This window comes from Leptidea sinapis, chromosome 23 (assembly GCF_905404315.1).
Source record: "Leptidea sinapis chromosome 23, ilLepSina1.1, whole genome shotgun sequence".
Taxonomy (NCBI): Eukaryota; Metazoa; Arthropoda; class Insecta; order Lepidoptera; family Pieridae; genus Leptidea; species Leptidea sinapis.
In genome coordinates, this window is record NC_066287.1 from 5,987,953 (window position 1) to 6,001,545 (window position 13,593).

At 35.8% G+C, this 13,593-nt stretch overlaps 2 protein-coding genes across 2 annotated transcripts in view; both read right to left on the reverse strand.

Annotated features, from left to right (window-relative positions):
• The window catches only part of LOC126971289 (traf2 and NCK-interacting protein kinase), a 28,016-nt gene extending 24,755 nt beyond the window's left edge, over positions 1-3,261 (reverse strand). Inside the window, exons 1-5 of the mRNA XM_050817513.1 lie at positions 2,986-3,261; positions 2,716-2,781; positions 1,990-2,197; positions 1,626-1,802; positions 832-1,063 (exon numbers count right to left, since the gene is read on the reverse strand). Of these exons, the coding sequence (XP_050673470.1) occupies positions 832-1,063; positions 1,626-1,802; positions 1,990-2,197; positions 2,716-2,781; positions 2,986-3,051 (749 nt within the window). The 5' untranslated portion in view covers positions 3,052-3,261. The remainder of the gene's footprint in view (positions 1-831; positions 1,064-1,625; positions 1,803-1,989; positions 2,198-2,715; positions 2,782-2,985) is intronic.
• A 7,733-nt stretch (positions 3,262-10,994) lies between these two features.
• LOC126971476 (60S acidic ribosomal protein P2-like) lies at positions 10,995-11,446 on the reverse strand. Its single transcript, XM_050817809.1, has one exon. The coding sequence runs from the start codon at positions 11,419-11,421 to the stop codon at positions 11,104-11,106; it is 318 nt and encodes a 105-aa protein (XP_050673766.1). The 5' UTR covers positions 11,422-11,446; the 3' UTR covers positions 10,995-11,103.
• Positions 11,447-13,593: the final 2,147 nt, after the last annotated feature.

Sequence of the window (13,593 nt, forward strand, 5' to 3'; positions counted from 1 at the left end):
CTTACTTAAAATACAAATTATTATATAATACTAGCTGACCCAGCAAACGTTGTATTGCCGATATTAAAATCGCGATACAAAAGTAACTGTTCATCGTAGATGGGTGAAAATTTGAAGTTGTATGTATTTTTAATGCTGACTCATAATCGAACAAATTTAAAATGTCAAAAAAATTAAAAAAAAAAAATTTCGTGTGGACCAACCCTTAACATTTAGGGGGATGAAAATTAGATGTTGTCCTCAGACCTACCCAATATGCACTCAAACTTTCATGAGAATCGGTCAAGCCGTTTCGGAGGAGTTCAAAGTTTATCACCATGACACGAGAATTTTATATATTAGATGTAGGCAATTGTTTCAACTTTTAAAATGTAAAAAAGTAGTTATCGTGGCGTAACTACAGTAGTTGGACAAATACTATTGTGGACTTTTTTGTACATATTGATATGTTCTATAATACTGTAGAACATTTTATGTTCTATCATCAATAGTTTCCGCACCACATGCGATGACAGATTTTTTATGACAATTTTATTCACACATTAGGTTATATTATTGCATTTTTATTAGGGCTCCCTATTATTTTTGAAAATGTAATATAGCCTATATCACTGTGTCTTTGGTTTTCAGCATTACAAACATACATACAAAAAAGCCTTCTCTTTATAATATTACTTTAGATTGAATCTTGAGGTTCTTAGCAGTTTAGCCCGTGTTTGCAAACAGGTTTATATTAATAACTTTATAAGACAACTAACATTCATCTAATTAAGAGAATGACTCATGAGAAAAAATTATTTTCATTCAAATATAATTTTGTATTGTTTGTACCTGGGAATGAGGAAGAGAGCTCTCATTGGATGTAGATCACATAGTGGTGGTTGACTTTCTGCCATTTCGAGGGCAGTGATACCAAGGGACCAAAGGTCAGAGCGATTATCATATGTTGCTTCTGGATTTTCATCACACGCAATCACTTCTGGTGCCATCCAGTATGGTGTCCCAATAAATGTGTTCCTTCTGCCTATCGTTCTATCCAGCTGTGCGGACACTCCAAAATCAACTGCATACAATTGTAAACACATGTTAAATATAGCAATTACCTTAAATGACAAAAAGAGAATACTGGTAGAGTTTCTTGCAACTCTTCTTGTCTCTCAGTGCATAATTTGTTTCCATTGGTGGAAGTGCTTACATTAACATCATAAATTATTTGAAAGGAATACATTTTGAGCAAAAATAAATGCCTTTTCATATTATGTGAGCTTCGTTCATTGTTACTTTCTTATTCATATATAAAATTAACTGTTGTGACTGTTATTTAAAAATAAAATTTGTGGTAGCTTTGTCAAGTTAGTAAAATTAAAATTTGATCAAATGTGGACAATGATAATATCTGTTCTAATTGTCCACCTAGACATTCCATAACCAAAGACATAGGTACTTAAAAGACTCAGGACAAGAGTACTTACTATGAGTAATAGAGCTTATATAGAGTGACACAGATGGAAAAAGTCAGTAAAAGAATTCAGGACTGTGGCAAATGGAGGTCTGTTATGTCTGCCCCCCTCTTTTGAACATAGTCATAATTATTTAATGTTATTATTATACATTTATGCACTCACCTAATTTCACTTCAGCATTGTCAGTCAATAAAACATTTTGACCTTTTATATCACGATGAATGACTTTGTTTGAATGTAAATAGCTAAGCCCTCTGAGTATTTCTCGACAAATGTATGAGATCCACTCTTCTTTTAGAGACTGACCCTTTGTTGATTTAACTAAGTCAGTCACAGATCCTAAAATATGAAAATTGTTAGGTAAATTGTATCTCACCATTATTAATTCCATTTAAATAATACATATTTATTTTAAATATTTATTAAATGATGATTAAGTAATTTAACTAACATTATTCCAATACAAAGTTTAGTTCCATGAATGTAACTTAGATGAACATTACATGATACAATGAAAATTACACACCAGCACCACAGTATTCCATAACAAGCCAAAGTTGATCATCTTTCCCCGGTGGACTCTTTTTAATGAAAGCACCATAGTAAGTAGCAATGTTGCGATGATTAGAATATTTCTTTAATACATTTATTTCTAATTTTATCTCTTCTTCCTCATCCTGGGTAACATCCATCACCTTGATGGCAGCAAGTTGACCAGTTTTTGTATGGCGTCCCTGTTTTTTGATAAGATTTGTAAGTAATATAATTTAAATAAAAACTTTTGAAAATAATTAGAATATGTGAAAAATTCAAGCTGCACCACTATGTAAGTAATTCTTCAAATTCTCAAATCAATAAAAATACTAATATATCAACTTTAAAGTATTTAGAGCATAAAATATTCTATAGAAACTTAAATTTCATTGTAATAATTAAGCTAAAAATCATACAATAATAGACAAGGAATAAATAGTATAAAGAAAAATATAATTAATGAAAGTTCACTGCTCTTTAGAAAGGCCAGATTAAAATTAATTATGTTCATTGACATTAATAAGTGACTCTGAGAAGAGGGATGTATAAGCAATATCTATCTATACTCTTAACACAATAATATTAAGTATAATTACAATATATTTACAACTTTGAGAGGTTTCTTAACAAGCTATAGAACATACAATTTAAGACAATTATACAATTTTAGTTTAGAGTTTATTAGAAATGTGCTGATAACAAATTCACAAGTACATACCTTATATACTTGGCCATAAGTACCATTTCCCACAACTTCTATGAGTTCAAATATTCCTGCAGGATCCTGGAAGATAATATATACTGCTGATTTATTTGCACAAATGCAATTAAAGTATAAAGTATGCAGTTGGTTCAAGTAAACTTAACAAAACCTTCCCTATGATTCACACCCTGTGAGATCATTGCCCTCTGTTCAGATTTATAGGAAAATAGTCAGGATAAAATTATAACAATAAATAAAATTAACTAGTCCTTTAAGAATAAATACCTTTAATGCACCGAGGTCAATATCATCTAATGAACAATTTACAGACGGTGCCAGTTGATGCGCCATTTTGAAGATATTGTCACACACGAAGACAAAGCCACAAAACCTCACATTAATGTAAAACTTATAAAATTACTTCAATATAAACATTAGATTGAACTTTTATGGTTTTTATTGTTACATGTCTTATTAATTTATAAAACACATTGTTTACAATTAAAATATAACAGGGATTTACAGATACAAAACACTTCCACCGCAACACACCCGGCAGTGATGCCAGACGAGAAAATTTAACTTGACATAAATACTTAATACTTCTCTATTTGACAGTTATGACAGCTGGTCAGTGTACAAGCTGTTGGGATAGAACATGTTTAACATTTTATTTTTTCTATAAGTATTGTTGTCTATCTGAATTTATTGAAATCTTTTTATATTTTTGTCATGAATTCGTAGTGGTAGCGTCTATATTCAGGCGTTCAAGGCTTATGGCGTAAGTTCAGCCTCTCGCCTCTCAAAAGAGATATCTCATCTCTCGGAACTAGAACCAAATGATTTAACCCAGGAGTGCTCAAGCTTGAATTGCTGGCGATCTACCTCAAAATTGTTAGACTACGATCCATCGACTCTGAGAGCCTGTAAGTATGTATGATGAAGGATTGTCGTCTAGGTAGGTGCATCGTGACATGCATGTTAGTTTTGCGCACATTATGCATTTTATTAGTTGACTTATAAAATGCATGTCAATGAAAAAACTCATAATAATTATTCAAAATTGCGAGTCAATTGGTTTTTCGGATTTTGTTTGACAAATACCGTGCGTTCGTCGCCTTTTGCCGCTAGCAGGGGATTATTTCGATAAATGAAAGTTATGAGGGGGTTATTCTGGCTTAATTGTGGATTGAAAAAATGTTAGTTACCTAAATCAATAAATAAAACAAATCTGTGAATATATCGGATTTTTTTCTCGAGATCGATTCAAAACGCACTCGCGATCGCCAGGTCGATCGGGATCGACCGTTTGAGCACCCCTGATTTTACCATTGGATGTATTCGGAAGGCGCATCCTATCCTATATCCTCTTCAATAGTAGATGCTGGCACCATATCTGAAGTGTGTTACTACGGGTCGTGGATAATTTCAAACCACGTTCCACTCACAGCAAACAGCAGCAACTCCCTTTTACTATTCCGCATGCACCCAATTATAGGTGATACAGAAACCGTACTATCAAACTCTGATCAGCTGGCGCTCCTTTAGTTATTCCAAAAGTGGGCGGCTGATAATTTACTCCATAGTTTTGGAGAAAAGTAATAGCAATGGGCTGCACTATTGTCTTTTTTTATTCCATTCCATTATTAGCCATTCCTTAGGGATCGGGTGACCTATAGTGCTACACGTGGCGACAACCTAAAAAGTGGAATCGTGTTAGGCGCCCCGGTTCAGTGTCCCCAAATGAGGGTTAGGACGGAAACTAGGTAGCCGTCCAGAATCGTGGTTGACCAACAGAACAGAAAGCCCAACAGTGAAGGTGTATAATTTTCTACGATTGGGAATCGCGTCGGTGCCATACCCAGTTGTGACAAACTATATTATGCTAAAGCGAAGTCGTAATGTAATCTGTAGCCATACCGTTGTGCTCAAGGAGCCGCTTAGTCTCTCTATTACCACTATACGATCTAAATAGGCATGCGCAGATTTGCGGATGGTCATTGCAGTCTGCGTGCAACCAGAGATTGGATAGGTTATGTCCTTCAAAGATACTCAGGGGGTCCAGAACAGACATTCTTCCTGACGTAATCGCACTCACCAGCCCGTGGTATAAAGAAGTATTCCAGTTTATACACTGGTTTGGAGAGATGAGTGTTATTAGCCAGAGAGGATATCAGTGGCGAGATATATCATCAAAAAGTACAGCGCTGGCTTTGTCGTCTTCGAATGGAAGTGGACGGCATTCAAATTTGATCGAAGCCCCCTGATGTTACAGTAGTCCACAGCGACTGTAGAGGAGGGTGGTTTAAGCCTTTTGCCCCGTGTCAGCACAGCTTTGTCTCCTACAGAGTAAGCGGGGAATCCGGGCATCCACCGAGTCCTAACTGTTTACGTCCAGGGACGGAATTGCCGCAATTCACTTCTAGCTATATTTTTAAATTAATATTATCTTACCATATGGAATGCGATGTCTGAGGAAACAGAATTCCAGTTATTGTCTGGCACAGACAAAGACAGACAGAAGTGAAAACTTTATCAATGCGAGGTTAATAGAAGCACAGTCTCAAGGAGACGAAATTGAAATTGTAGTAGGTACCTACCGCTCAGAATTTAGGACTTTTCAATAATCTTGAGCGGCACTGCATTGTAATGGGTAGGACGTATCAATTACTATCAGCTGAACGTCCTGCTCTTCTCGTCCCTTAGTGTCATAAAAAATAGTACATTCCTATTAAAATACGAAATACTATACTTAACAAGCGAGTTGCACTTAGTCAGACCTTAGTCTACTCGAACCTCGAACTTTATACGAACGAGCGTTACATATCCAAATGGGTACAGCTCAGTCTCATTGAATTCTCACAAAATAAAGTGCTCAGCACGCCTAAAGAATTTTACATTTCAATAACTCAAAATATGTAAAGCTTGCGTTATTCAAAGAAAATACAACTGTCGAGACAAAGTTTCGGTATCTGTTTCTTGTTTTTTATCGTACTGTTAATGTTCATTAATTATTATACTTATTTTCTGAGATATCTCACGATAAATTTAAAACGGCTTCAATAACGTTCATCGGTGTAGGTACTGACTGACCGATAGTATCGAACAAATGGAGGTCCTTTTTTTGGGTGAGTGTGGTAAGTTCGCGGTCGCGTCCAGTCCAACACTGAGCCAGAATCTTGTTTGACTACTAGATCAACCCCGATTGATCGCGAGTGAAGCCGTTTTAAAAATGTATAGTTAATAATGTCTCACGAAAGATTTAATAATTTATCATCTCATGATGTATTAAGCATTCGGCGGTACAGCCACATATAAAAGGCTACTGCGTTTCAGGTCATCTCGTGGGTCATCTAGAGCCATAAGGTTCAACTTTCGGCACCGAAGTACTGACTGAGTTTCCATCGGAGTTTTTGTTTGATATCCCTATATGTCAAAAGCTCTTCAATTTTACTTTACCAGTACTTTGTGCTTTTGTCGTGTGCGTTATTTGTTCTTTGAAGTCGTATCTTTTGTTGAGCCGTGGTTCAAGCTAACGACAATTCTTATCACTGAGTACAGTTCCATTAACTTTGATTCCAATTTCAATCTGCTCAAGTTCTGAGTACGTTTTAAAATAATGGAAATGAGATACATCCCATTATTAAAATAATTAACTCTGATTAAAAATTATCTTTGTCTATATTAAATGGATGAAGTATTTCCGTTATTTTATTATGTCTTACATTGTCGATAAATGACTTAAGATGTATTTTCAAAGTACATTGATTTCAAAATACACGTACACGGGACAATTAAGCTATGGAATGAGGTTCTTTGTGCGGTGTTTCCAGGACCATACGACATGCATACCTTGAAAAAAAAGGAGTATACCTTTCTGAAAAGCTCGAAACGCTTCTGTGTTGCAAGAGAATGTAAGTAAGTAAGTATATCTTTATTTAGAACAAACACTACAAATACACGTGAACATTTACAAAATATAATAACAAATAATATGAAAAAACTTATCTAAAAAATTGCTATTATATGCCTAAACTAATAAAAACTAATATACATTAAAAACTAAAGTAAGGCTTATTCTATACCAACATAATAAGGTTGTGCTTGCAGTGTTATGTCCCAAAAAGGTTTGCTACTCAGCATATTAGTTGGGTATCACCTAACACTGATTTTCAGTAGCTACCTTCAATAAGGCGGCCGTCGCAATTACAGCCACAAGTGATTCCATTATTAAATACAATAATTATGTATTTAATGTGAGTGGGCTAGATTTTTTGTAGTTATAATTCATTTATTTCAGCTGATACATGCTGAAATTTTCGATCCTTCAGGAGTCGTTTGTTATATTTTATTTCCAAATAGAGCTTGAACAGACAGCTTCTACTATTACTAAATTGTGTTTGGTGACCGCTGGTAAAACAGTGTCTACTATTATTTCTCTTGATAATAATATGGTTTAAATAAATATAATAAATTCAACGAGATATGAAATTTAATTGCAATGAAAACACCTCATTGGTATAATCAGTCATTAAAGAAAAAATAATTCCTTTTTTCGCTCACATTATTTTGTAAGTAATAGTGAAATAATAACAATAAAATAAAAATTTCTATTGTTGACTAGCTGGCCCCGCAAAACGTTGTATTGCCATAAAAGTAAAAAGAAAAATCAAGTTTTAAAAATTTTGGGGTATAAAAAATAGATGACGACCGATTCTCAGACCTAACAAATATTAAATCGTACATAAAATCTACCAACTATAGGTAACTAAAATTATGTTTGTTATACCTCCTGAGAAAGATATAAAGATTCTAATTAGTTATTCATTTTAAACTATTCTTTCAATTTGATTTTTGAACGACGCGGGACACATCAAAGGAAAAACAATATTGTTGTTTTTATGTAATTCCGAGCATTTCATATTTATTCACCTTTCAAGCCTTCTCTGAAGTTCAACGAATAATTCAAGACTAAAATTTGCCAAATCGGTCCAGCCGTTCTCGAGTTTTAGCGAGACTAACGAAAAGTACAGCAATTCATTTTTATATATACACTGGCCTGCAAAAGTAAGTATCACACTTTTTCAAATAAATTTTTTTCCTTAACTATAGAAGGTAGAGATTTAAGATTAAAAACGTTTTGCTGCAAATATTATAGGCTTTAATTCTTAGAAACTAAAATTATACATTAGTAACATTTTTAACTTAAAAAAGATAAAACAATGAAAATAGACATTTTTAGTTTAGTGTAAAAAAAATCAACTTTTTAATGTTTAAATTTAAATTTTTAATGTTTTTTTTGTATTGCCTCCTCTTTTTTTTTGTTTTTTTTTTTTTTTGTTTTGAGAGGAGGAAATACTGTTACGTATTTACGCCCCGGAACGGGGCGTTATATGTCGGACTCGAGTGTCCGCGTAAGCGGACGCCCCATACCGACTAAAACCTCTGTGCTGTTAGCAGCCCTGGCTTTCACAGCGAAGTAGGACGTGGGCCGTGGAGGCCGTGAGACTACGCAACAACAGTCGCGGGGCGTCTCCTAAGGAGACTCGAACCTCAGACCGGCTGTGTGCTTGTGGGAAGGAGACTGCCTCCTCAAGCTCTGATTACAGCTTCGAGCCGGTTTGGCATACTGAACACTAGGTTTCGGAGCCGATGTTGGGGAATATTCTCCCATTCTTCTACCAGGGCCTGCTTTAGTGCCCTGAGGGTAGTAGGTGGTGGTCTGCGATTTCTGACTAGCCTCCCAAGCTCATCCCAGGCGTGTTCAATCGGGTTGAGATCAGGCTTCTTGATGGCCAAGCCATCACTCTGATACCGACCTCCTGAATATACTCTTGTACGATATGAGCCGTGTGTGGCCGGGCATTATCATGCATAAGCATCGATCCATCACCCATATTTGCTAAATACGGCCCTACATACTCATTGAGAATCTCTTGAGCCTTTTGAAGATATGCCAGCCCATACATGTACACTGCCTCCACCGTATTGGACTCTTTCTGAGATGCAGGCTTGAAGGTATCGCTCTAAACACACGCCTTCCATCAGAAGTGTAAAGGGAGAATCGAGACTTATCTGCAAACAAAATTTTTGACCATTCTTCTTGATCCCACTGTATGTGTTCACGGGCGTATCGCAGTCTCGCTACTCGATGCTGTCTCTCGAGTTTTGGGCCACTCGCTAGTCTTCGGGGTTTCAAATTTGCTTCAGCAAGTCTTCTTCTCACTGTACTGTCACTAATGTAGTCCCTCCGGGTCTGAAGTAGCTGTTGCTGGACTTCAACTGCATTTTGGTGGCGATTTCTTAACACAGTAGAAATAATATAACGATCTTCTCGGGCACTGGTACACCTGGGTCTGCCATTACAAGGTCTCCTCAGATGGTGTCCAGTCTCTTCGTACCTTCGCTTTACCTTCTGGTCCGTTCGTACCGTCACACCCACAATTCTTGCAGTGCGACGCATACTGATACCTAGTTCCAGAAAAGCCATGATCCTAGCACATTCTTCAACTGAAAGAGGCATGATAAATAAATGTTATGTGCTTTTTAGCATAAATTTTTAAAACAAGACCCATCGATGTTGAATTTTGTATGGGAAAGTTTTAATTATTGTTAAATTGATTTGATTATTTTTTGCAAATTATAAATTTAACCAAGCCGAATAGAAGACACTAAATAAAATTCATTTCATTTCGTTTTATTTTATTTCATTTAATTTCAAATCTTATCTTCACATAATTTAGCATTATGTTTATTTGAATTAAAATTTAAACTTTTCTTAATAATAATAAAATTAATTAACAGATTTATAAAAAAATTGTTATGTTTTTAAAGTGATAACCCTCGACCTCTCGCGTTCTGTGCGAGTGCTGTTCCAACTGAGCTAACCATTCGAGTGACGTATCGTCATAAAATCTTGTATGCTTTGTTCAACACTCAGGTGGTGGCTTCATCTACAGGTTCTACTAACGAGTTCCACATCGTTCATAATATTTTATTTTATTTGAGATTTATAAATATCATATATCTTACAAGAGGAGGACAAACGAGCATACGGTTCTGCTGATGGTTATCAGAGGAATCACAAGAGAGTTGCCGACCTTAGAAGTCTTTGGGATTTTGTCTGACTCCATTCATTTCGTTAATCAATTCGTTTGTATCTATAGGCTTTGTATGGCTTTTGTCAATCCTAGCTAATGTTATAAACGGAAATGTATATTTATTTGTTACATTTTCTCGCCTTAACTGCTCAACGAATCATCGTGGAATTTTGTACACACATTGTTAGGGTACAGAAAAGTACAAACGACACATTTTATCAAGAAAAACAAAATTCTTTCAGAGTCAATGACGAAATGAATTATTATTAGTCTATAGGCAGCAATGTGAACATTTTTTCAGTTTAAGCTGCGCATGTTGAATTTAGTACCCGATTTGGACAGTGCCATCAGTAGGTATTTATGTTATACCCTAACAAAAAGAGGGTTGCTATAAGTTTTACATTTGCTAGTCTGTCCCTATTTCCTGATTCAGTCAGAGGTTTTTTACATTTTTTTTAAATTAAAAATCACACTTATATTATAAAGGCGAAAGTTTGTATGTTCATTTATTGGTTTTTGTGTTTATTTATTACTCCTTAATGCTATTTACGCTTTTTGCAAACCAAGTTTTTGTAAATAAAATAAATTTACCAGTGATAAGTTACACCATCTTTTTTATACGTCAATAACATATTAATTGACCACTTATTTATTACACTTAGGCTTGGTGATTGAGACACAGTTGACACCCGACTAAGAAGAAAAGTGTGCTCACATTGTCTTCAAGCACACTTTTGCCGTACCGCTATGAGACTGCTAATGAAATGTCCATATGTAAATAGAACGTCATTGTTCAGAGTGATACGAAATTGTTTATATGATCGTTTGACATAATATTTTTTCCATTAGGCAGGATGATGATTTATTTTTCTCAGATCACTCAAATTTGTGGCTTTCATATCTATATTGATGTAGCTTGTTCTGCTTCAGGCAATAAAGACGTGCAATGCTAGCTAGCGGCCTCACAAAACACAAAATAGCGTTCACAAATATTTTATGTACTTAAATAATAGAGCTGGTTGGTATATCTGCTGCGCTAAACATAACATAAGCTAAACAGAACCATGACATGAAGTCAGTGCGCTGTCGTCAGTTATTTTGGTGATTTCTGAAGTGTATGTCTGGATGTGACGTCATACAGACGTGACGGATGTGACGTCTGTATGATGTCACTTAGAAGTCGGCCTGTCGCAATTTTTTTTTGTTGGAAAACTATATTTCATAGAAACATAGCTACACAGTTACACTTAAACCAAATATTGGAATATAAAACCGCGTAGTTCGCGCCATCATAAATATGAGTTTAATCAAAGAGACCGAAGCCCATGTCCTCATCATCAGACTCAGACTCTTCTTTCTTCGCCTCCTTCTCCTCTTTCTTATCTTCAGCCGCAGCTGCTGCTGGTGCTGCGGCATCTCCTGCTGGCATTGGGGACAGCTTCTCTCGGCCCTCAGCCATCAATTCTTCAACGCTCTTGCCATTGAGTTCAGATATAACCTTTTTTAGTTTCTCCGAATCAGCCTCAATACCAACAGAGCTTATGATCTTTTCAATGTCTGCAGCAGCTGGGGCCGCTTTTCCGCTCAAAACAGCTAACAAATACGCGGTCACGTAACGCATTTTTAAGTCTTATGACACGAAACGTGTATATTTAAGTAGTGCAATTATGAGTAGGTACCGTACTTTAGTAGTTTTTACTTATATATATCTGGTTACTTTTAATTCAAAAACAAACAATAATGAATAAATAATGTAAATTGTAAACTGATCTGTGATCACATATTATTACTTAATACTTTAATGTTTCGAACTCAGATTGACATTTGACAGAGTTGTCAACTTGTCAGTCAGAACGTTAGAAACTTCAGAAATTGACAAGCTAATACATTATCTTGTTTACTCAATCTACGCATTAGTTACTATATAATTATCTTTAAGGCGACGTCACCAAATGGCCCAACGGAAGACCAGCGCTGGTTTTCAAAACCAGCAAATATGCTGAGTTGGGACCACTTTGTGACGAATAGAAAATAATATTTCTCAATTTTGTTTTATGTTTTATTGTACTATATCGTCATGAATAAACTTTTTTTTTCTTTCTTCTTCTTCTTCTTTCTAATGCCGATGAGAGTTTTTTATTACTACCGCTATATTATTATTATCCCGTGTCTGTTAGTTAGCTTAGTATGTTGATCGAGAGCTTCCACGATATCTATCAATTATTCGACTTTAAAGTTTAAATTTCTAAGATTAGATAACAAGAGAAAACATTTTTTAGCAATAAATTTAATGTCCAGTATCTCACACATCGACATTAAAATTGAAACATAAGAAGCAATTTGTATCTAATATATATAAATGTCAGTTATAAAAATGAAAAGTAAAGGTATCCATGATACCTCAAAATCTGGTGTAAGTCACACCTAATCAGACAATAAATGAAGGCCCTTAGCAGACTCCCAATAAAAAATAGTGAGTACGGCACTTTAAAAACCAAAATACCACAACGGCACCTATTTCTGCCGTGAAGCAGTAATGTGTAAGCATAAGGGACTACGCGCACTTATTCAGCTCCATTCGCGTTTCGCTGAACGATTTTGGTCACTTATACAGCTCTGCTTCTATCAGCCGCGTACGGCGTTGTAAGAATGAGAATAATAACTTTAAATCACGTCTGCACTCTTTAATCTTTGCGTGCATAATGATTACATCAAATCAATGCAGGATCAATACAGGTCGCAACTTGTCGACAAGGAGTCGCAAACCATCCCTGTAAAGAGCTGTTCCGCCGCATTCGACGGCGAACAGCGCTGTACGCGGCGGAACAGCGCCGAACGCTCTCTATAGCATTCACATAATAAAAACACATTTATCCTCATTTTATGCTGGTTTGCCGCAGAATGGACGCGGAAAGCTGAATCGACGTGTACACGTCTCCATACAAAATTGTTGTTTTCTATGGACAAAAGCTGAAAAGAGCTGAATAAGTGCGCGTAGTCCCTTACTGTGTTTCGGTCTGAAGGGCGCCGTAGCTAGTGAAATTACTGGGCAAATGAGACTTAACATCTTATGTCTCAAGGTGACGAGCGCAGTTGTGGTGCCGCTCAGAATTATTAGGTTTTTCAGTAATCCGGAGCGGCACTGCATTGTAATGGGCAGGGCGTATCAATTACCATCAGCTAAACGTCCTGCTGGTCTCGTCCCTTATTTAAAAAAATACCTATACGCAACTTATACAAGTTATTAAAGAATATAGGCGCAAAGGAGTCAATGATTAAATAAAAATAAATTTATAACATTTTATTATGTTTTTGTTTATTTACCAGTTCTTTGAAGAGGCTTCGTTGCCCGTGATGCCGTAAGTCTATCCGTACCTCAACGTTTGTAAAATAATGTGCAACGTTATTGTATTTCTATTCAAAGGGACCGTAGCTACTTAAATTACTGGGCTAATGAGACTAAGAATGTTATGCATCAAAGTGACGACACAATTGTGATGCTGCTTAGAGTGCTGAGTTCATTCAAGAATCTCGAGCAGCACCACATTATTTTGGGCGGGGCATATCATTTAACATCAGGGAAAAGTTAGTTACTCATCGCGCCTCTCATCACTCATAAAATAAAGGCTTAAACTGAGGTCGATAATAAAGACCTGCCTCTTAAATATTATATGTAATATATACAATACGTGATCTAATTTTTGGTTTGTCTACAACCAATGTAACAGCAAGGCCACAATCAACTTGAACAAAGATACCAATTAGATGAAAAATAGTGGCACCGTGCGACGTG